The 25,919-nt window shown below is 35.8% G+C and overlaps 1 protein-coding gene across 1 annotated transcript; it reads right to left on the bottom strand.

Moving 5' to 3' along the window:
- Positions 1 to 1,650: 1,650 nt before the first annotated feature.
- On the bottom strand, positions 1,651 to 2,598 carry Cpr72Ea (Cuticular protein 72Ea). The gene has a single exon (XM_075305881.1). The coding sequence runs from the start codon at positions 2,532 to 2,534 to the stop codon at positions 1,743 to 1,745; it is 792 nt and encodes a 263-aa protein (XP_075161996.1). The 5' UTR covers positions 2,535 to 2,598; the 3' UTR covers positions 1,651 to 1,742.
- Between the last annotated feature and the right edge of the window lie 23,321 nt (positions 2,599 to 25,919).

Here is a 25,919-nt window from a genome sequence, read left to right as displayed (position 1 = left end):
AAATCAAATTCTTTGGGTTTATGTTCCAAATGATCTAAAGAGCAAACATGCGTTTCCCTCTCATCAACTGAAGCAGAATTCATATCTCTATCAGAAGCATGTAAAGAGGCAATCTGGATACGGACACTATTAAGCGACATGATACTAAAACAAGATGAACCAACAATAATTTTTGATTATCTTCAAAAAATATTGTTGGTTCAAAGTGTTTTGAGAATGATAATAGATGAGAAGCTCAGCAGAAGAACCTAACACATTCACACCAAAGTACATTTTGTCAAAGACGTCAAAAAAAAACAAATTATATGTTCATATTGTCCACCACAGCCATTCAGAGAGGAATCCGGAGTACAAATTGAGGAATGGTGTTAGAGTTACATTTTTTTTCTTCACACAATTTATACTTTGCATAAATAATTTTATATTCACATGTACTTTATATACAGGCACAGCAAAAATTAAAAAATGCAACTTTTCCAAACTTTAAAAAAACACGGAAATTCGACTTTTTATTATCATTACAATCACTATCCAAGAATATACAATTATCACGGCAATCATGTTTAGCAAGTGAATATAATGTTCAAAAAAAAAAAAAATAATCATAAGAGACAATTTATTATATCACAGAAAAAAGTTGTTTTACAGTTTAACACAACTTCAACTATGCTATGATCTAAAATACAAGATATTAGCATTTTAATCGGCATTGATGTTTCGAAATAATACAACCGGTATGGTCACCGATCAAAATGTTATAATCTTGGAGAAAAAATATTTTTTGTCTAAATCTAAAAAATATAATACCGTTTAGGGATGTGAACTCAAAACATTTTTGTTTTTCCATGTTTAATACATCATAATCGTTGTCCAAAATGCTATGATATAGAAAAGAAACATATCCGTGTATGTTCTTGATTTCCCTTCAAATAAATTTCACCTTCCACTTTGATTTCCCCCCAAAAAATTGGTTGTTCTTGGTTTCATGTGAAACAAGATTTTTCGAAATCGCTTAAAAATGAAAATTTGCAAGCCATATGATTTGCAGAGGAAAATGTAATAAATAATATGAAAAATAACATTTGTAGCACGATTTTTTTCCAAGTTTATGGCAAAATGTTAAGGAAACGCGAAGAAACTCATGTTCTGCAATCTAAAGAATAAATGCTGAATTGTAAAATTCTTATAAAAAATAAAAGTAATACTATATGTATATAAAAAATCATAAATTCATTCTTACATTTTTGGCCAATGGTGTTTTGTTTACTATTATAAGAGTTCAGAGCCAAGCTCCAAATTGGGGGGAAGTAAGACGTCACGCAGATCACCTCAAATATGTTTCAAGAGCAAAATGTTATTAATGTTATTAATATTATTATTATTATTATTATTTTTTTTTTTTTTGTATGGTGGCCAGTAACATGTTTATGTCAAAAATATTGTCGCCGTTGCTTTTCGCCTGTCGCCACTAATTGATATTCTGTTTGTCGATATCGTCTGCTATCGTTTATTATCGACACAGATCGGTATGCCTGGAGACGTTTTCACTCTTTGTCGCCGTTGAATTTCGTAGCGACGGGTTTAGCGATCAATTTTTAAAGAAGCTTTTTAGACTTTAGTGATTAAAAAATATACCAAAGGACCGGAAAATTCTTAGTAAAAAATTATTTTTATTATCGTTTTTAATGTTGGTATTACAATTAAGCTTAAAATGGTAATGCTGGCTGGATTCTGGTTGACCGTTAATAATATACGAAACGTTTGCTGAGTGGATAGCCAAATCCATAAACCTTCTGGAGCAATGATTTTGCAGCAACTGGAATACCAGTAACAGTGGTCAATGGAGTTGCCACTAGAACGTTCCTGGGTTTAGCACTTACGAAAACACCCGACGGAGTGGCCACCTTAAGGGTATCTGCCAAGGACTGAGGCAATTCCATAGAGCGAACATGGGCTGGATTTGAAATAAATTTTGGGTGAGAGGCTGAAGACTCTGCCAGGCGCAACCCACTCCGCGAATAAATTGCATCACCAGACGGACCAGCTGAGGCAATCGATTCAGTATCGGTATCGACGGAAATGGAATCTGAGGAAATGGAATTTGTGGAATCGGCAGCTGGGGGATCTGTATCGGAAATTGACGACTGGTGTGTGTGTAATTCCTGCTGTGATTGGACGGAATGCTGTACTTGTTTCGGTAAGTTAGTGGCGGTGACATGAAACCCCGTATCATCGGCCGTATAATCAACCGTCTGCAGAATCCCTTCGGCATCCCGATATGAATATGATCCCCTGGTGACACCATCCAATGAGCGCACCTCCTGTTTGCTGGACAAAGGATCACTATAGCCATAAGCATATTGTCCCAATTCATCCTGTGTATGATACTGATGTTGAACAGGGCTAATCACTGATGTGGCATGGCTTCCATAGACGTAAGGATATGAGCGCAGTGTTGGACTTGCCACTATGTATGAGAGACTTGCAGCTTGGCCTGCTGCAACCAAGGTGACCAAAACTAAACAAAGTTTCATGATTGTTGTCAGAAAGGTGCTGCAAGAATTTCGATGTGAACTAAATCTCGCCCAGCGAAGGTATGATATGCTATGGTGGAGTTCTAGATCCTTTTATACCTGCCACAGTTACATATTCTGATTGGCAATCTATGCTGTCGCAGCCTCAACACCTTTTCATTGCTAGCCAAAGCATTTGGAGGCTGGCATAATGTTGTTGTAACAATCCGCGATTCTTTAGATTTTCTAAATTTAGATATAGTCCGTCAGCTTGTCTCCTTCATACAATTGCCACAATTTAGAGTTTGTTCCCATTGATAAAGGGCAAAAAGTGTGAAGTGTGATTTTCCATTACCAACATCAACGTTTGCTTCTTCTTACACACCAATCCACCGCATTTGCCCACAATAACCATCAACTTGGAGCTGCTTGATTGTATCCCATAATATTGGGGACAGCATCAGTGGACAGCTGAAACTGTGTACTCCACGCAAACGACATTGTACTTGGACATCACAAGGTTTGAATGCCATTGAGTCTATGGCATAGTCCCTTTCCATTGCGGCACATGATGTTGCATTATTAAAGTTGCGTAAGTGGGCAAAGTAACTACTATGCATCACGATTCCTTGATGGAGTTCTATCGATGAAATCCCATTAAAGTCACATTCTATCTAATTACAATGAGGCAGTAGTGTGGAATGTGAATGAGAAATAGCTTCAATTGTTATTATATTTCGTATGAAGAACTATTGCAATATTTTGGGGAGATACTGGAAGATTGATGTTAATGTTTGCTTCAAAGTGGTTGGAATGTACACTGCAAAAAAAGTTTGACTGTGTTGAATCCAACATTCAACAAGTCGTGAATATTATATTTGCTTTCCATTATGTTATTTTATTTTTTATTTTATTATTGAATTAATCATTGATGTTGAATTCTATTTGCTTTCCATTATGTTATTTTATTATTGAATTACTCATTAATTATACCCTTCACCACTACACACAAAAAAAATTTTTTTGATTTCAATCACGAAAATCGCGGATTCAATCATTTTTTTAATTGAAATGTCTTCAATCACGAAAATGATAGTATCAATCACCCATTTTGATTGAAAACCAACACGATTTTCAATTAAAAAATTAATTGACTTTTGTCACGGAATCAATTAATTGTATGATTGAATCAATTAAAAACGTGATTGATTTTTAACATAAAATTCAATCACAGTTTTAATTGAATCAATTAAAATTGCCATAAAGGGTGATACGGTCAAAATTTGGTCAATATAAACTTGACGTATTTCTTTCAATTTTGCATTTAAAAAAACCCCCTCATTTTGAAGGTGTGTGTGTGTAGAATGTTGCTCCTATTTTGATTTTGGAATTCACTCTTCAGTTGTCAAAATGCCGTCCAAGCAAGAAGAGCAGCGTATCAAAATTTTGATCGCGCATAGCGAAAATCCGAGATACTCGCACGCAAAGCTGGCAAAATCGCTAAAAGTTGCCAAATCAACCGTCACAAATGTAATTAAAGTGTTTGGGGAACGTTTGTCGACAGCCAGGAAGTCTGGATCGGGGGGAAATCGAAAACCGGAAGCCGCTGAGATGACAAAGAGAGTTGCCGGTAGTTTCAAGCGAAACCCTAACCTCTCTCTCCGAGATGCCGCAAATAAGCTGGGTGTATCGTCTACAACCGTGCATCGAGCCAAAAAACGAGCCGGACTATCGACTTACAAGAAGGTAGTGACTCCAAATCGCGATGATAAACAAAATACGACGGCCAAAGCGCGATCCCGGAGGCTGTACACGACGATGCTGACGAAGTTTGACTGTGTGGTAATGAACGACGAAGCCTACGTCAAAGCCAACTACAAGCAGCTTCCGGGACAGGAGTTTTATACGACAAAAGGAAGGGGAAAGGTAGCAGATATTTTCAAGCGCATAAAACTGTCAAAGTTCGCAAAGAAATATCTGGTTTGGCAAGCCATCTGTACCTGTGGCTTGAAAAGCAGCATTTTCATAGCTTCCGGGACTGTCAACCAAGAAATTTACGTGAAAGAGTGTTTGAATAAACGTCTGCTGCCTTTCCTGAAGAAACACGGTTGTTCCGTACTGTTTTGGCCGGATTTGGCATCTTGCCATTACGGTAAAAAGGCCATGGAGTGGTACGCCGCCAACAACGTGCAGGTGGTTCCCAAGGACAAGAACCCTCCCAACACGCCAGAACTCCGCCCAATTGAGAAATACTGGGTCAAGCGGAACCTAAAGAAGACCAAAAAACTGCTAAGGACGAGCAGCAGTTCAAGGCAAACTGGCATTCTGCGGCGAAGAAGGTGGACAAGGTGGCTGTACAAAATCTGATGGCAGGTGTCAAGCGTGAGGCCCGGCAATTCGGATTTGGAAAAGCGAAAGCCTAACTGAATATCCTGAATTTTATACTAATTGAACTTGAAAAAGAAATTTAATTTGATTTTTTAAATAAACGATTTCACCGATTTACACGCGCTTTCCCTTGACCAAATTTTGACCGTATCACCCTTTATATATTTATCCCCGATTTGGTCATAGTTAGCGTGTTTATCAACCGATTTTCTTGAAATACCGTACATCCAAATATTTGATGAATCTCGAAAATCTTGCAAAATATCAGCCAAATCGGTTCAGATTTAGATATAGCTCCCATAAATATCTTTCGTCCGATTTAGACTCATATCATCACAGAGGCCAAAGTTTAGTACCGATCTTAGTGAAATTTTGCACAGAGGGTAGAATTGACATTCTACCAATGCAAGTATGTAAAAACACAATAAATTATTATTAAAAAACTATTTTGCTTGGGTTTAAAGGACGACCGAAGAAAGAAACCACATTAAAAAATCGGTATTCTTATTTCTTGCATATTTACTATGCATTCATCTCTATGAATAATAAAACTTGCTTCTCGCTTCAGTTTAAAAAAACATACCCCTTATTTACATCTTAAATTGTACTTAACTTCCTTTTCCATTGAAATCTAAATAAAAGCCAATAAACTCAACACATCCCTACCACTTGATAACCTTTTGAAATCAATAAATTGGACATTCTTGAGTACGTGATTTTGGTTGACTCTGAACTGAAGCATAAACAACGCGGATATGATTTCGTTGTATACACCAATGGACATTGTAGGAGGGCGCCTTTCGTTTTTGGAGGTAATTGAAAAATTATTACAGGTCAGAGCATTTTAACAATGATTCCACTAAACAAAAACAATTTTAGCAAAAAAAAATAACGACAGAGTGTTTTGATCAGATTTTTTTGTTGTCTTTCTAAAATCAAACCAATCAAATAAATTAAGTATAAACGGAAATTGGCTATTGGAAGATTAAAGGTCTTCTTGTGTCATTGTGTTTACAGAGAGACCAATGAAAATTTCTGGTATGGTAGGAGTCGCGAAGTATTGCCCATCACACTCACAACATAAATGTTAGCACACTTTAGAAATATTTTACCCTATAGAATTCCAGAGAAAATCGCCCATTAACAAATAACATCGAGGATGTACTCAATAATTTATTCTAAATTAGGCTTGTTTTCTTTTATCCAGGACATCTCCAAAAATATGCAACACTAGCATCAGTTGTTTAAAACCAAACCGAAAACAAGTGAAATCTTACAGGTTTAATGTATGAAATGCTAAAATAGTAACAAATATTCGTATATTTCAAATTAGATTTTTTGTGGATATTTAATCGGCGCCGAATAGACAAATGCCACCAGAAAAAACATAGCGAATTTTTTATAGCCGATTTGACTTTATTTTAGTTCATGAAAATTAATTAATTTTAGTTAAATTTTGCCAAATGTGAGAAAATTTTCCCTATTTTAATTATTTTTTCTTGACTGACGTGAACTAAAAATGAGAACAAAAAAGGTTTATACAAATTAAGTACACTATTTTACTAAGTGCCCTCGAAAATAATTTTATTTATTATAGGTTAGCCATTTTAGTTCCATTAAGTAAAATTTTTGTTTAAAATAATAAAATTACTTTATTCAGTAAAAATTTCCTAAACTGAAAGCAGTTAGAACTAGTTCATAAACTAGAATAAGATGTGGCATTATACTAACACTGATTTCTTCTTGGGGAGTAAGACTTTACAATTAATAAAGATATATTTATTCACTGGTAATAAAGTATTCATAAAAATAAAGAAACCCCAACTAAAACCAGTTTCCCTCAAATTTAGAAAAATTTCTCATGAAAGGATAAATCGTCCTTTGTTATAGAAAGCTTACCATATACATGAATAAGACTTTGCATAGAAAAATATTTCAGTTCACTCGTACTAGGAAGTATTCAATCCTTTCAAAACATGGGGAAACATACTTTTTAAAATATAGGAACACTTTCATATATTTTTGGTCTACCATGTATTTTTTGTGTGTTTGAAAGTTTTTCCCCTATCTTTTCTCCTTAAACTGATATGTAACTATTACAATTGATACTTATTCAAAAGAAAATTTTAACTTATTATATATTGCAAGACTTTTAGTAATATCTCATAATAAGTTAATATAAAAAGAAAAACTTGTAAATATTTTTAAATGCCAAAAATCTCAAAAATGTGTTTTTTTTTTTGAGTTTTCAGTTGGAATCGTGTTTTTACGGTCACCAAAACAATATTTGTGACCTATTATTTGAAAAAATACAACTAAAATATATTAAATATTTTTTGTTTTCATAATTTCTACGAAAACAAGATCGTTCAAACAAATAAAAATGTCTTTGGTGTTATACGAAGTTCAACTTTGTTCAGAATGAGTTCATTTTACCTTAAAGAAGGGGTCACTTTATTTTGAGTGTGATTAGTACAATTTATCTAATGATGACACTTGAAAAAGTACACTGAAAAACATTTCACGAAAATTTTTCCAATTAAAATTTTAATTGAGTTTTAAAAAATAGTCTATTAAAAATTTAATTGATTCAACAAATTTTTTAATTGAAACAAAAATCAATCACAAAACTTAATAGTATCAATTAATTTTTTAATTGGATCAATTAACTTTTTAATTGACCTTCAATTAATTTTTTTATTGATACTATATTTTCTGTGATTGAAGACATTTCAATTAAAAAATTAATTGGATCAATTAATTTCGTGTACACCTATGGATTTTTTGTGATCTCGTTTAGCTTTTTTCGTGAATTTTAGTTATTAATATAATATGCTTCAATATTTGAAATATATTTTAATATTTAATATTATATGCTTTATAATTCCATACCCACTGATATATATTTTTTTATATCCTCCACCATAGGATGGGGGTATATTAACTTTGTCATTCCGTTTGTAACACATCGAAATATTGCTCTAAGACCCCATAAAGTATATATTTGTTATTGTGTTGGTATATGTTCTCTAATGACCATGCAAAAATTGGTCCATATCGGTCCATAATTATATTGTTACGTTTTTATATTTAGGCGTTTTTAATTACCCGACAATTAAAACACAGTTCTTTTAAATAACGACAATCTACAATTTATTTACTATGACTTCACACTTTACAATTCGTTCACACTGAAGTTATTCGTTTGACGCTTTAATTAAGACTGACTCGTTAGCAGCATGCGAGCGCTTTTATATATGACGGTGTGGCAATACGAGAACATTCTGGTAGCACTACAATATTCTGGCAACGCCAGAACATTCTTAGACAATGCTAGAAGGATCTACGACCATTAAGTAATTCGTCTGGTGGCTGCCAAACACATACACACTCACATAGATATATGCTCGCATTACTACAACAACAATGACAATAGACAATGAGATGAAATGAGAAAGCAAAATAACAAAGCAAAGGGGTTGTTATTCTATGAGAGAGTAAGAACTAACATTTCGGTAAGCAAACAAAAGAACATAAAAGAAATTCAGGAAAATACTAGAAAATGAATAGATGATTCCAACAAGTGATAGCGAAATTTTATCGTTACAATTTTAAATTTTAAATTAACGGAAACTAATTTAAATAAACTTATATCTATAATTATCAAATTCGTAACACTGCCTCCCGCTTAAGCCTGTTCGTCCCGAACAGGCACAGAACCTGTTCCGTAAGGAGCCAATCGTTCCAGATGTACAACTTTCATCTTTGATCTAGGGCTGTCGTCCTTCTGAATCCGGTATACAACATCATTGATCTTCTTGATGACTTTGTATGGGCCTTCCCACTGTGTTTGCAGTTTAGGACACAATCCTTTCTTTCGTTGCGGGTTAAATAGCAGAACCAATTCTTCTTCTTGGAAGCCTTCAGTATTTACAGCACGATCGTATCTCGCCTTCATTCTGTTGCTGACCATTTTTATTTTGTTGCGCACTGATTCGTGAACTTCACCGAAAGTGTTTGGGATGTCGTTTCTGTTTTCTTCCATGGCGAGCTCATTAGGTTTAGCACCGAATATCAGATCACCAGGCAACTTCAACTCAGTTCCGAATAGAACATTGGCCGGTGTTCGAGAGGTGGAATCATGAATGACAGATCTATACGACAGCAAAAACTTTGGTATATGCTCGTCCCAGTCCCTCTGGCCGTTGTCCACTACTTTTCGAAGATGTTCCTCCAGAGTGCGATTAAACCTTTCTACCATGCCATCGGATTGTGGATGTAATGGTGTAGTCCTCGTTTTCTTGATACCAAGGGATTCACACATCTCTTTGAATATGGCCGATTCAAAATTTCTTCCCTGGTCTGAGTGAATCTCGGACGGCACACCGTAGCGGCATATCCAGTTTTTGTTGACAACATCCACAATCGTTTTTGCTTCTTGGTTTGGAATTGCATACACCTCCGGCCATTTGCTGAAGTAATCCATGACCACAAGGACATAACGGTTTCCAGAATCACTTACTGGGAAAGGGCCTGCCACGTCCATTGCTATTCTTTCAAACGGGGCTCCTGGTCTATATTCTTGCATAGGACCTCGACTTTTCCTTGTTGGACCTTTCGCCTTCATGCACTTCTCGCAATTGGCTACCCATTCAGCAATTGATTTCTGGCATCCAACCCAGTAGAATCGTTGCTTCACTTTCTCGGCGGTTTTGGTTATTCCCAGATGACCTCCACTGGGACCATTATGGAACTCCGCCAAAACATCTCTTATTTTGGAATCTGGAACGATGATCAAATTTCGGCTGCTCTTGCCATCTTCGCTTTCCCATTTACGTTGCAGGGATCCATTGACTAGAACTAAACTATCCCATTGAGCCCAGTATGATTTCATAAGTGGACTTTCGGCTGCGATGTCTTTCTTACTGGGCTTCTGGTTCTCTTCCTTTGCCGAAATAATTTTGATCAAAATGGGATCTTTACGCTGTTCTGTTGGCCAGTCCACTCCAGATTCGACGTGTAACAGCCGAATATCAACAATCTCCTCCTTGTGTTCAGCTTTCGAGCAGTGCTTGCATTCTATACTGCAAGGTCGACGTGACAAGGCGTCAGCGTTACCATGTTTTCCACCTTTTCTATGCTCGATACTGAAATCATAGCTTTGGAGCCTCTCGATCCAACGTGCCAGTTGAGCTTCCGGATTCTTGAATTGGAGCAACCATCGTAGAGCTGAGTGATCAGTCCTGAGCAAGAAGTGTTGTCCATACAAATATTTATGATAATGTTTTACACTCTCTATGACGGCTAGCAGCTCTCGTCGCGTTACACAGTAGTTCTTTTCGGGCTTGGACAACGTTCGGCTGAAATATCCGATGACCTTCTCCTTGCCGTCTATCTGTTGGGATAGCACACCTCCAATACCATGCGCGCTAGCATCTGTATCCAAAACAAATTTTTCGCCCGGAATAGGATACGCCAGAACAGGAGCTGAACATAAAAGTTCTTTTAAATGTTGGAATGAATCTTCCTGTTCGTCGCTCCACTGGAACTTCTGACCTTTTTGCGTCAATTTATGGAGACTAGCGGAGATGCTGGCGAAGTTTGGGACGAATCGTCGGTAATATGTACATAACCCAAGGAAACTTCTTAATTCGTGGAGATTTCGGGGTCGTGGCCAATCTCTGACAGCTTGGATTTTGTCTTCATCGGTGGATATGCCCTCTGCAGTCACATGATGACCCAGGTATTTAACTTCCCGCTGGAAAAGGGAGCATTTCTTTGCGTTAAGGCGTAGACCAGCGGCTGACAATTGCTGGATAACGTCTTTCAAGTTTTTAAGGTGCTCGTCAAATGTTTTGCCCATCACTATGATGTCGTCCAAGTATATCAAGCACGACTTCCAGTGCAACCCCTTCAGTACCCGCTCCATCAATCTTTCGAAGGTAGCCGGAGCGTTGCAGAGCCCGAACGGCATTACATTGAATTGCCAGAGACCGCCATTAACGCCAAAAGCCGTCTTTTCCTTGTCTTTCTCGGCGATCTCTACTTGCCAATATCCACTCTGCAAATCAAGCGTAGAAAACCATGTTGTTCCTGCTAGTGTGTCCAACGTGTCATCAATGCGTGGAAGCGGATAACTGTCCTTTTTGGTGACATCATTCAGTTTTCTGTAGTCCACGCAGAATCGGGTACTTCCATCTTTCTTTTTGACCAGCACAACTGGGGAACACCAAGGACTTGATGATGGCTCGATCACTCCACTCTCCGCCATATCCTTTATGAGCTTTTGAACTTCGTCTCTTTTTGCCAGGGGAACACTTCGTGGTGCCTGTTTTATGGGCCTTTCTTCTGCGGTTTTAATTTCATGTTTCACTACAGATGTTCTTCCTTGATTTCCCTTTTCAGAAGCAAAAGCACAGGCGTTTTTCCACAACAATTGCTTGGCTTTATTTCTCGCTGACGGCGATAGATGACGTGTCCAAGCCTCGACATACGCTTCTAGATGTTTTCTCACTGCTCCATGTGTCTTTGATGAGTTGCCTTCCAAATTGACTATTGCCTCGGCTGGTGTACATTTGCCAATGTCAGAAAATTTTACAATTTGCTCGTGATTGTCAGACAAGTTCAAGACACGAACTGGTATTAGTCTCTCTTCGTTCGTTGTTACCAGGGCATTTGCTATCAAGATGTTGCTTTTGTTTTCTGCTGGTTCAACAACCCACAATTGGCCGACTTCACAATCTCCATTCATAGGAACCCATATAATTGCTTCGGCATTCGGTGGTATAGACTCTGACTGGCTCGTTGTCAAACGTCTGACGGGTGTATTCTCACTATAGCCCACGTTTACCGTTATTTCGGCATCGCACCATGTCATTACACGACGCTTCATATCCAGATTGATACCAAAAGCAATCATGAAATCCGCTCCAATTATAACTTCGTCTATTATATCGGCCACAATGAAATCATAAGTAACGGACTTGTTAGCAATAGTTAATTTTACGGCGACCTTTCCATATACGGTTGCGGGTTCCCCTGTAGCCGTGCGTAGCTTGACTCCAATCAGTGGTGTAACTTTTCCTTTTACTAAATCAGATCTAATAATAGACTTTGATGCACCAGTATCCAACGTCAAAGTACGCTTGTCGCCATTAATAACACCCGCAATAGTTAAATTGTTATTTTTCTGTTGAACTATTGCTATGGAGATGGTGGGGCCATCGTCGGTGGGAGCCAGCTCTTGCCCCGCTGAACTAGCTCGATTTAGTTTAAAGGTGACTCACTTGACTGTGGGGTCACCTTCTTATGGTTATTGTTTAATGGAGATGGTGATGTGGATCTTGACCGTTTGCGTCGTGCTTTGCATTCTCGAGCTAGATGTCCCGTCTTATCACAGTTATAGCATTTGATTCGGGATTTAGTTGCATCCTGTTTCAATTCTTGCATTACCTGCTTCATTGCCTCTTTCATCGAGTCAATGATAGATTTCGATTCTTCACACTCGGTCTCTACTCTGCGTACTTTGTGAATTTGAGGCCGTGCCAGCAATCTCGCAGTTTCTTGCGCAAGTGCAAATGTTACTGTTTCTGCGAATGTAGCCTTTTGTGACGCATATGTTGCACATTTTATGTCTGGGTCTCGAATGCCATTCACAAAGGTCTCAATTTTGATGCGGTCCACAAGTGGGTGACTCTCTCCTGGGTATGTCAGTAGCACCAACCGCTCAACTTCTGTTGCAAAGTCTTGTAGAGTCTCGTTTGATTTCTGGACTCTACCTCTTAATTCCATTCTAAAGATGTCTTGCTTGTGCTCTCCACCATACTTGCGTTGAAGTGCCGCTATTACTTCATTATAGTTATTTCTAGAAGCAGCGGGAATGCTTTGTATCACATCAGCAGCATTGCCCTTTAATGCCAATAGAAGTTCAATTGCTTTATCATCGTCATTCCACAAATTTCTACAAGCAACCATTTCGAATTGGAATTTGAAGACATCAAATGACGTTGAGCCATCGAAAACAGGAGTTTTGATTTTTGAGCCCTCGATGACGCGCACTGGACCACCTTTAATTTCCAGCTCTGACATTTTTTTCTCGATGTGCAGAAACTTCTCATCATGAACCATAATTTTCTCATCCACAGAAAGAACTTTCTTATCCAATTCCACAATTTGATTTTCTATATGGTCCACACGTTTTTCCATGCCTTCAGAAATTTGTTGTAGTTTTTCATTGAGAATTCTAGAATTTTCGTCGAATTTTTCTTCCAATTTTCTTGAACTTGCTTCCATTTGTAGGGCATTTTCTTTCAGCAATTTTCTAGAAGTTTCTTCCATTTTTCTAGAATTTTCTTCCATTTTTCTAGAATTTTCTTCCATTTTTCTAGAATTCTCATCCATGATTTTTCTAGAGTTTTCCTCCATCATTTTGCTCAAAACACTGAGCATTGATGTGTAATCCACAACACTCGAAGCCACAGACGGAGTTTCTATACTGCTGGTATTGACGAGTATTGATTCATCAATGTCTTCCTTATAATCAAACTCATGCGTCGCAATGTCAATATTACGCCGTTCAAACTCTTCCAGTAGACGCTTTTGAAGCTGGGCCTTATTGCCTGTTGTCGGCAGCTCCAGTTTGCTCAACTCCTTTTTTAGGTCTTCCACTCGAAGCTCATTAAACTTCATTGTAGATTTTTTTTTCGTTATCCCACTTCTGACACCAATTGTTACGTTTTTATATTTAGGCGTTTTTAATTACCCGACAATTAAAACACAGTTCTTTTAAATAACGACAATCTACAATTTATTTACTATGACTTCACACTTTACAATTCGTTCACACTGAAGTTATTCGTTTGACGCTTTAATTAAGACTGACTCGTTAGCAGCATGCGAGCGCTTTTATATATGACGGTGTGGCAATACGAGAACATTCTGGTAGCACTACAATATTCTGGCAACGCCAGAACATTCTTAGACAATGCTAGAAGGATCTACGACCATTAAGTAATTCGTCTGGTGGCTGCCAAACACATACACACTCACATAGATATATGCTCGCATTACTACAACAACAATGACAATAGACAATGAGATGAAATGAGAAAGCAAAATAACAAAGCAAAGGGGTTGTTATTCTATGAGAGAGTAAGAACCAAAGACAATAAACTTGAGGAAGATAGGAAATTGGCTTGCGTCATACCAAATGTTGCATTTACCATGTTAGTTCCATACATGTTCGTAATTTTTTATTTGTTTTTCGTTTTTATTTTTTAAATGAAAAACTAAATTTTCCTAATGAAATAATGTTAAATTTTAGGCAACAACATAAAAACTATATTTTCCCGTTTAAGGAAATTTATTTCGTGCACTTAATTTCTTTTTATTTGCATTTTAATGCTATGACAATACTTGTCGTATACGCGTTTGGTTCGAGTATGAAACTAACACGGTAAATGGTTTGATCTCCTCAGTAGCCAATTTCCTATCTTCCTCAAGTTTATTGTTTTTGGTAAGAACTAACATTTCGGTAAGCAAACAAAAGAACATAAAAGAAATTCAGGAAAATACTAGAAAATGAATAGATGATTCCAACAAGTGATAGCGAAATTTTATCGTTACAATTTTAAATTTTAAATTAACGGAAACTAATTTAAATAAACTTATATCTATAATTATCAAATTCGTAACAATATATAGCCCCCATATAAATCGATCCCCAGATTTGTCCTCCGGAGCCTCTTGGAGGAGTTAAATTCATACGATCCGGTTGAAATTTGGAACACGGTGTTAGAATGTGGTATCTAACAAACACGCAAGAATTGGTCCATATCGGTCCATAATTATATATAGCCCCCATATAAATCGATCCCCAGATTTGATCTCCGGAGCCTCTTGGAGGAGCAAAATTCATCCGATCCGGTTGAAATTTGCAAAGTGGTGTTAGTATAAGGCCGCTTATAACCATGCCATAATTGGTCCATATCGGTCCATTGTTATATATAGCCAATCCCCAATCACACAAAAATTGGTCCATATCGGTTGATAATCATGGTTGCCACTCGAGCCAAAAATAATCTACCAAAATTTTATTTTTATAGAAAACATTGTCAAAATGTTATTTCTATAGAAAAATTAGTCAAAATTTTATTTCTATAGAAAATTTTGTCAAAATTTTTTTTCTATAGAAAATTTTGTCAAAATTTTATTTCTATAGAAAATTTTGTCAAAATTTTATTTCTATAGAAATTTTTTTCCAAATTTTACTTCTATAGAAAATGTCAAAATTTTATTTCTATAGAAACTTTAAACTTAATTATATACGTATTTAATCGGCCTTTTTTAGTTTAATATATACCACGTATGGGCTATGTGGTATATATTACGGTGTTAGGAAGTTTTAAGAAACCTTGTCATCGGCAAGTGTTACCGCAACCCAAGTAATTCGATTGTGGATGACAGTTTTCAGTAGAAGTTTCTACGCAATCCATGGTGGAGGGTACATAAGCTTCGGCTTGGCCGAACTTACGGCCGTATATATATATTTTTTCATGAAATTAAATTTATAATTTTGAAACTCCTGAATATGGCTTTGTTTTGTTCTGAAATTCAAAGTTCATTTAGTTAATTTTTGCTTTACAAATAGAAAGAATTTCATAATTTGTTGTTAAAATTCCAAACATTTCAGTAAATGTTGCTTATTTTAAGTGGTGGTTCATTATCCCCATAGACAGATTTCCTTTTTGCTGTGCAGTACTAAATATAAGAATACCGACATATTTTCAACTGTTCTTTTTCTACGGGTGAACTTGAACATGAAATTCCCTTAATCATGAAACACTGAAGATATGTATGTAACGGTTAAACATCCAATTCTTAAGTTCAATTTCAATTGGGGCCGCATCAAAAGGTGGTCCAACGAATGTAAAAAATGTCGTTGGCGTAGTACCATCGATTACGAATACGAGCAATGAGTAGCGATAGCTTGGCATCGTGGAGTACATGAACCTTAAGTGAGTAACATGACAAGACAATTCAAGGTAAGTGAAGGCCAAGGACTAGGCTACACCAATACGAATAATCGGACAGACAGAGAAGGAGACAAATGAATGTATCTTAATACCTTCGTGCCATGGAGCATTGTTGTTGTCATGGATGTCAGGAACAATTTGCAAGCATTTTGTTGGCTAAATTGTCACTTCTTTGCGCTTCGGTAGTACGCTCAATGCACTTCAACACCACCACCATTCGCGCCAGTCAATAGTGTGCCACAGTCCAAGTAAATAACTCGACTCAACAGTCACAACAACAACTCGAAAGCAATGAATTTACCGTAAATAGGACTTGACACCGACATTGCTAGCGATTCATGTTTTGAATCTGCTAGTTTGATGTAGCAACATTGGCTACAACGGCCCCACCCGCAAAAGTACGCCTAGAAAAGTATCTCACTTGAAAAATTAAGATCACTTTTTTTGTTGATTGTTTGGTGGAACAACATAGGAGGAGGAGGAGGAGGAGGAGGAGGAGGAGGAGGAGGAGAAAACGTTATATTTTCCAAATATTGAAATGTACATCTCAAGTACTTTGTGTTCTGACAAAGATAGGATTCTTAGACATAGGCTGGTTGGTTGCGGATGGTAGCAAAGTTTCCAGGTTCGTTTTTTGGTTTGCTAAAATAATTTTCTGTTTAAAGCTTGGACTTGTTAACATTCCTTTCGACTATTCCATGTAAAGAGCATAACAAACGCAGGGATCATGCGAATTCCTGATGCAGTTGATACAATGTCAAATATTTCTGGCTGATTTCGGTGCTGACAATGGCAGTGGCTTGCGAGATTTTTGTGATGTTTCGGTTTAATTATTCGTTCGCAAAAACATACAGTGGTGAAATGAGAGGAAAATGGAGTATTTATAATTTTTATGAAATATGCTTCTCCCTCCCAATATACCAATGGACATTCAAGAATAGGTGAACTTCAGCTAAAAATCATTCGTTCCAATGACACTAGTTTACACTGAAAATGTACATTCGATGAGAGGTGTATTTTGAAAATGAAGGTTACAATTTTTTTATGGAACAGTTTTTGAGATATCCCGTTATTTTTAGTTTTTCGGCCTTTTTTCACTAAACAAATCATATCTCGAACTAGAAATTATATCGTTGTTGGTACTTGAATGCAAGGTATTGAGATGACGAACAAATTTGTATAATTAGATCTGTGATAAGTTAAGTGGTTCAAAATATATCGATGAAAATAAGGCGAATTTTCAAAAAAAGAAAAGATCGTGTTTTACAGTGACTCTTTGCCGCCGGAAAAGTATAAACCATTGTGAAAACGTCGTGCATGCAAGGCAGACATGCTAACCACTGCTCCACGTGGCAAACAAATGTATGTTTCTGTTAAATAATGTTATGTTTGCATAGGCTCGTAGGCGCTGCAAACTATGCTATATAAATGTAACTTGTAACGATAATTATCTACTGGTGACTATAACAGATAAGTAGCCCAGTGGATAGTGTGTTGGCTTACAAACTGTATGGTCCTCGGTTCGATTCTCCGTCCAGGCGAAAGGTAAAATTTAAAAAAAATATAAAATTTAATAATTTCTTCAACATTATTTGTATTAAAAACAAAAAAGTTCCAAAGAACTAAAAAAGTTCGTGGAAGTGAAATTATGCGAGGGAATGAGCACAATCTTCTTTGGGGAAAATTCTTCCAAGCATATAATATTTTTGGGCTCAAAATGCTTCCAAACATATAATATGTTCACATAAAACAAACATATTAATATTTCGGCAGTATCCAATAATATATGTGCTTCCTGCAAAATATGTTTGGAACATGTGTTAGAGAAGCGATTTTTTTGAAGGTGTATAAGAACGAAAGTGAAGGAAAAAATTGGACTTAAAAATTGGAAGAATGTCTTTAGTGACACACGAAGTTCTAGATGGGCGCATTTATAGTATAACTTACAAATTTAAAGAAATAATGAACTATTTTGTGAGAAGTACGAATTTAGTAAATCTCTATGCTTCATTTGTGTATAATTGTTTCATATTTTTAGTTCATTTAACTAAAGTACGCAAAAATTATCAGAGTAAAGGAAACTTTCTCCAAGCAGTCAATTTAAAATTAAACTGCAAAATCACATTTCTTTGATTAATTAATATAAATTGTGTTATGTATATTTTTTGATAAATTTTCTACATTGATATTGATTGTTACTATTTTAATTTCAATTTTTTAATATTTTAAGTTAATGTCCTTATACCAGAGGATTTTTTCCATTGGCTACACGCACAAAAAAAAACATGTGACTGGTTGCTTTTCCAACAGACTTTTTTTTGCTGTTTTAGCAGATTTTGTGTCTACCAATAAAATTTCTTTGGATGTATAACTAACGCCGCAAATATCACTGTTACTGGCAGATCCAATTTGCCTTGACGTTATGATCTTGTTACCTTTATCGTTTTTTTTCAGTTCAGTTGTTATTGATTGTCCAACTATTCGTATTTGTACCTTGTCTGCCAAGCTAGGGATTTCATTGCAAATCATTCAGTTTTTCTTATGCTATGTATGGACAGACAAAATGTTTAATATAGCTTTAATTCTAAAGACACAACCTCATCTGGAATCAACTGCTCATATGCACTTTAGATGCAGTTGTTTCTTGTTATCTTTCAATGCAAGTCATGTTCTATAATAAATTGAACTAGGAGCAAATACTTCTCCAAAGGCACACCAAATAATCCCGGAGTTTGCAAGCTGTTCGTCCACCACAATGCATGAACTGCTTCATTTGTTTATTATGGTGTTGCTGTAGCTGTTGCATCCTTTTGGAAGGGATTTCCATTATTCTACTCTATTATTGTCGACATACTTCCCAAAGAAGGGTGTTGTAATAAACATTAAAGCATTTGATAAAATCAAAAATAGGCTCCCATAACTACGTTTTCCTCTTATCATCGATTTGCAATGCAAATGGTAAGAGAATGTGGGCTACATACGTACCAGGTAACCTGCACACCACGCCAATGAATGTCTGGACTCTACAATAGAAGAACGACTGCCTTCTTAGCTTTTGCACATTTTGTTATTTCTCTAATGGATTTTTGTGGTACAGAAATATGTGTAGCCCTAAATTCAATTGACATCTTTATTAGAGGACAGGAAAGGGCAACACTAAAGTCTGAGATTTGTCCAAGAAACCCCACCACCTGTCTAATTAATGTCCACTCAGTCAGAAGAAAAGAAAAATGATGGCACCTCACGCAAAGCCCATGATGTATACATTCGGTATGTTAGAGTGGGAAAATATTGTTTAGGGCCACGATTGCACCGACAAAAACAACATTCTTATTTCCAAAGTACTTGATATTAAAATAAAAATCAAATTTTAACTTATTCTAAGGTACCATCGAAAGATCGAATACCTTGGCACATGGTATTATAATACTTTTTATTACATAATACTAGTTATTTAAAGTTTTAATGTTCTTTGTTCTTTTGTACAAGTTATACACAATAAACTGCTATTGTGATTCGAGGAAAACTTCAAGCTGGCGATACTACGGACGAGGTTTGAATTGAAGGTTGGTTAGATGAGGTTTAGTGGCAACGCACTATTTTAGGCTCACCTAGACTATTCAATCCATTGTGGTACCACCTTACACATAGTCTTGTGTCGTTCCGGAATGAACTAGTTCCAATGAACGGTTCACTAAAAGGAACGATTGTCACTAGTTCCATCTCTTTCGTCCTCATCGTTCCTTTTGTAATTTAGTTTTATGTTCAACTTACGCTCCATAGTTCCGCGGATCGCAATTTGATTTTTTGACTTTTGTTTGAACTATATGACAATTTATTCATTTTAGCGCGTATGTATATTAAATCATTGATTGGTATGCCGCTATTCAATAGAATCATTAATTCCATTTCAGGCTCTTCAAAATACACAAAAAATCTTAATTTCTTGCAATGACTTTAGTTACTTCTTTAAATTTTCCATTCATTATTTTTTCTTCCTATATTTATATATTTAATTTTACTCAATTTTTAATATTTTTTGTATCTTTCATTTGACCACGAACTTCGTTGCACAAAGTAAACAATGTCATCTCTGCCTTTGGTAGATGACAGCGATGACAAATATAAAAAGATGGAACGAAAAGGAACGATTTGAAGGAACTAGTTCCTTTGTACAAAAGGAACGACGAGTCCGAATCACTATGGTGAACGATTTTGCCCAAGACTACTTACACAGTTCCAAAGATTATGTCCTTAATTAAATCATTTTGGTATTGATTCCGACCCAAAGAAGCAAGGAATTACACTAATGATACATTTATGTTAAGACGCAATTCGCTTTTAAAGTTACGTTTTCCAGTCTTTCATACACATGTTAACCGCAAAATCTCACCTTCAAGTATAAACTACGCCGTTTTTTACGTGCAACGAGCCCTTAAAATAAGGATTTGAAAAACGTTTACTTTTTTTGAACGCTTTTTAGCTTTGTTGTCATGATACAAAAAGTCAACAAATTTAAAGACTTCTTCAGTTTTGTGGAATATTCAGAATTATTACACCTAAGTTGACCTTAGTACAACAAAATTTCTATCATAAAAACATACCTATTTGAAAGTCGAATAACTTAACTCTTAGGACGAAACGTCTTCAATGAATAGTTTATCAAAATTTCTTTTTACAAGAAAAGAAAACGTCATAAGATATAACCCTACCCTATGTTATTTACATTATTTAAAATATAACCATAACCATAACCCTAGGAGTCAATCCGCCGGCTTCAAAAATAAGTTGGATTTATTCTTTGGTCACCCTACACGACTTTTGTTTACCAAATACATCGAAGTCTCCAAAATGCAAACACATGCCATTAGTGGTCATTGTGATTCACACTTTATTACAATTTTATTGCATTTTTTGTCGAATAGTTAGAATTTTTATCCACAACAAAACACCTTTAATAAAGTTCATAAGCCTAAATGCGTGTCATAGTTGCGTGTTTTATGGTGATGGTGTCAGTGAATTAGGCTGCTATTTATAGCTAAACACATTTCGGATCAAATAGACGGAAAAGGCTTTGGGGAAATGCCTGATAATTGAATATAAAACGCACACACATTCGAAAAGCTCCTTCAGCAAGTCATGTACTTAAATGCTAATGATAGAAATGAACCGGAACATTTGGTATTAGATTAATCAGCAACTGTGCACAATTTTACAACAATTTTTAAGAATAATTTTATTATGAACGTGGAAAATCTATGTGATATAAAGGACAAATTTCTTGGAAAGAAAAATATTTTAATTAGCAGAAAAAACATTTTAAAGAATCATTTCGCTATAATTTGGGATGCTCGCCTTAAAGCCGATTATATTACAAGTAACGTCTTAATAAATATAAAGAAACACATTATTGTTTTAAGAGAGATAATCTTCAATTGACTCATGTTTTTAATCTGGGAATTAAAGATCGAAAAACTTCAAACAAATAGGCGAAGATTTACTTTGACTACATATCCTTGATTTCACTAAAATCAAGAAAACAGTACAGTAGTGTTGCCAACTATTGACGACCAAAGTAGCTCTATCAAATGAAATCTATACCAGAAAAAATCTATCTATCAGCTTTAGTATTACTAAAATAAATAAATAAATAAAATGCTTTCTATAAGGAGAAAACAATGTTGTCTCTACACTTAAAAAATTGCAAAAATCTAAATAGCATTTGACGATTTCAGAAGCCAATTTTTGGCGAATATTGGTCAAACACATTTGGCAAATGCAGTCTTGAGCAAGTTACATAAACGTCTAACATAATAGGCCTGTAACATATGTAGGATTGCAGGTGTTGAAATAAACCCATGCAATCAATCATACATTAACGTAGCCCACTAACCAGCACCTAAGATGATTTTGTTTTCATGGTCAAATAACAACTCAGCCAAATTTTTCAAACGGTCGAAAGACAAAGCAACCACAGTAATGGATACTTAACTACGCATGTGAGAAGCTTTGTATGGTCACGATGATGGCAGAACTAATAAATCATTCAACATGAGACCATGTTTAACTAGATGACGTCTGCTACAAAGTACAAACCATCAACCATTAATCCCATACCATCACTAATTTACATGAAAACTTAATACAAAAAATTTTGAGAGAATTCGAAAAAGTTCCAAGCAGAAAAGGGTGTGAAATGGCAGAAGGCAAGCACTATTTCTACCGTCAACTCAAATGAGCTCATCGCCAAAATTTACAGAGCGGGAAGAGATTACTTAGCACAGAGATTAAAACAATGTTAGTCATTAAACAACAAAAATATATGTGCAATTGTGTGTCCTATAGTTCCGTCATCTATCTCCCGCTCTCTTTCTCTCTGTGTGTTACAGCCAGTCAACATGTAAAGCACAAACTCAATGATTTTTTGCAATACTCAAGATATTCACAAATTTATGGCGCCCTAATTTCTGGCGTCTGTTTCTTTCGCATCGTGCTTCGGTTGGCAAAAAGGGCTGAGGAGTAACTTAATGTTGTTTTGATAAAACTCGTAAAACAATGCTTTGACTAGAATCTGTAAATTTATTTGAAAAAAATATGACAGGCAGCCACAACAACAGAGAAGCTACAATTCACTCATACAAGAGTTGTGCGTATCCATTTCAAAATAGCCGTCTCCTAAACCAGCTGATACTGGAAGGCCTCATAATTCACCCCCACCTTCTTTCATAATAATCGAGCTTCGGCTCGACATAAACAAATATTCTTGAGCACATTCACTCACTCAGTGAGCATTAAAGCTCATGCCTTAACCAAAATGACTCCACGTTCAAATATTTCTCCTTTAGTGCGATAATGTGAGGCAATTGTGAGAGGTTCGCTTGGTTTTGGGTGTTTGTTTTGTTTCAAAATTTCTTTCCCTTAGTTATTGGCTCTTCTAGTTTCAATACTAATCACTTGTTCACCACCACCCAGGGAATACATGAAGTCATCGTTACCAAAATATGTTCAAATGTTGTAGCTTTCGTATAAGCTGAAACGTAATTAGCGTTCAACTTAATAGATTGTAGTTAATATTTTTTTCGTTATATTTGGATTGGACTATTAGCGTAAGGTATGTACTGTACCGAAATATATTTACTTATCTAGGGGGCTAGGTGTATTTTAAGAAATATTTCCATTTCTGAACCACTTTTGAAAGATAAGACCACCGGTGTCCAACATTATAGGATTACTATAACAAGGATCACATTCGAAAAGCCTAAAATGTTAATGATGAACAGAAAAAAAGAAAAGTACATTATGGGAAAAATTAACAATCTCGTGCGAAAATTGCACTAAATTGTATTCCAAATTTTGAGATTAACCAAATTAACGAAAATCTTCCGATATTTTTTGGATTTTTAACTACCATTAACGAAATGCATCTTTCTCGAAAGGCAAAAATGAACTAAAAATAAAGAAAAAATCTTAGGCGCCACATCATTCCCATCTTAACCACGATATAGTTCATTGTTTTAGTTAGAATTGAATTAATTTGTATGTCATTGAAATTTTACTGCCATTTAGTTCATAAAGTTTTTGAGATATATTTGGAATAAAGAAAAAACCGTTGGGCTGGCGAAAATTTCTTACAAAATTTTAAAAATAAACTAAAACAAAATAAAATTTTTGCAATAAATATTAGTTCATTTTAGCATCAGTTTTACAACGGGCTTTTTTTCCTGTGTGGGCCATCGCCGATATCGAGCATTTTAATTTGCATCAATACAGAGAAAAAAATATCACCTAAATATTTCCAATTAAAAATTTGACCGAATATGATTTTTTTTTTCAATTAATAAATAAATTGATACAATTAACTTTTTTTGAGACCAATAACTTTTTAATTAATCTCGGAAGATTAAGTCAATTAAAACAAGTATATATGGCCGTAAGTTCAGCCAGGCCGAATCTTATGTACCCTCCACCATGGATTGCGAATTACTTGGGTTGTAGTAATACTTACCGATGGCAGGGTATCTTAAAACTTCTTAACATCATCTTCTAAATTCTAAGTTAGTCCATACATGATATATATTAGACAAATTAAATACGTATATTATTCAGTTCTTGACCGGGAAGGAAACTCTACAAATAATTACGAACCAATATGAACTTTTGCGCGGTAATTAGAGAGGAGGAATTGAAATATGGTGGTCGCTTTATAAGAGGGCTATATACAATTATGAACCCGTATGAACCAATTTTTGTGTGATTGGGGATCGGTTTATCTGGGGGCTATACATAATTATGGACCGGTATGGACTAATTTTTGCATGGTTGTTAGTGTCCTTATACTAACACAAAATACAAAATTTCAACTGAATCGGATGAAATTTGCTCCTCCAAGAGGCTCCAAAACCAAATCTGGCGGTCGGTTTATATGGGTGCTTTATATGATTATGGGCCGATATGGGTCAATTTTTGCATGGTTGTTAGAGACCACATACTAACACCACGTACCAAATTTCAACCGGATCGGATGAATTTTGCTCCTCCAAGAGGCTCCAGAGGGTATCGGTTTATATGGGGTCTATATATAATTATGGACCGAAATGCACTAATTTTTGCATGGTTTGTAGATCTGGGGAATATGGTGGGTGGGGAAGCAATTCGAAGCCCAATTCATGAATTTTTGCCATCGTTCTCAATGACTTCTTGCACGGTGCGTTGTCTTGGTGGAACAACACTTTTTTCTTCTTCATATGGGGCCGTTTTGCCGCGATTTCGACCTTCAAACGTTCCAATAACGCCATATAATAGTCACTGTTGATGGTTTTTCCGTTCTCAAGATAATCGATAAAAATGATTCCATGCGCATCCAAAAAACAGAGGCTATTACTTTGCCAGCGGACTTTTGAGTCTTTCCACGCTTCGGACACTGTCCACTCAGCCGACTGTCGATTGGACTCAGGAGTGTAGTGATGGAGCCATGTTTCATCCATTGTCACATATCGACGGAAAAACTTGGGTCTATTACGAACAGCTGCAAACACCGCTCAGAATCATCAACACGTTGTTGTTTTTGGTCAAATGTGAGCTCGTGCGGCACGCATTTTGCACAGAGCTTCCGCATATCCAAATATTGATGAATGATATGACCAACACGTTCCTTTGATATCTTTAAGGCCTCTGCTATCTCGATCAACTTCATTTTACGGTCATTCAAAATCGTTTTGTGGATTTTTTTGATGTTTTCGTCGGTAACCACCCCTTTCGGGCGTCCACTGCGTTCACCGTCCTCCGTGCTCATTTCACCACGCTTGAATTTTACATACCAATCAATTATTGTTGATTTCCCTGGGGCAGAGTCCGGAAACTCATTATCAAGCCAAGTTTTTGCTTCCACCGTATTTTTTCCCTTCAGAAAACAGTATTTTATCAAAACACGAAATTCCTTTTTTTTCCATTTTTTCACAATAACAAAAGTTGCTTCACAAAAGACGCTCTATCTCACAAACTAATTGACTTACAGACGTCAAACTTTGACACGAATCATTTAAAGGTTGGTGCATTATATTACCTATGTTTCAAGTTGATGATCAAGCTAGTAGACCTTACACTAAAAAAAGGGATCAGGATAGAAAATGTAGGTTAATTTAAGAATTTTTTCTAAACTTTATTACATATGTCGATATGATAAAAATAAGTAAATATTTTTCCTGTATTCGAAAGAAAACCAGTCACTCGAAATCGAAACAATTTACGTTATTCTATATTTAAAAATTCATTTCGCTTGCATGAGACTATATTGATTATCAAAAATTAAATTTCTATGTTTAATTAAATTTGGGATTGAACTTAATTAAATACGACTAATTAATTTCATGGTGAATAAGAAGAAACGTTTTCTGTGTACAAGGATATTATACTGAAGAATTTTTTTAAGCTTAAGTAAAACAATTTTTTCCGTTTTCAAAAGATGTATTTGGTACCTTGTTTGTAA

This window comes from Haematobia irritans, chromosome 4, assembly GCF_050003625.1.
Source record: "Haematobia irritans isolate KBUSLIRL chromosome 4, ASM5000362v1, whole genome shotgun sequence".
NCBI classification, from domain to species: Eukaryota; Metazoa; Arthropoda; class Insecta; order Diptera; family Muscidae; genus Haematobia; species Haematobia irritans.
This window is presented reverse-complemented; position numbering and strand designations above follow the sequence as displayed.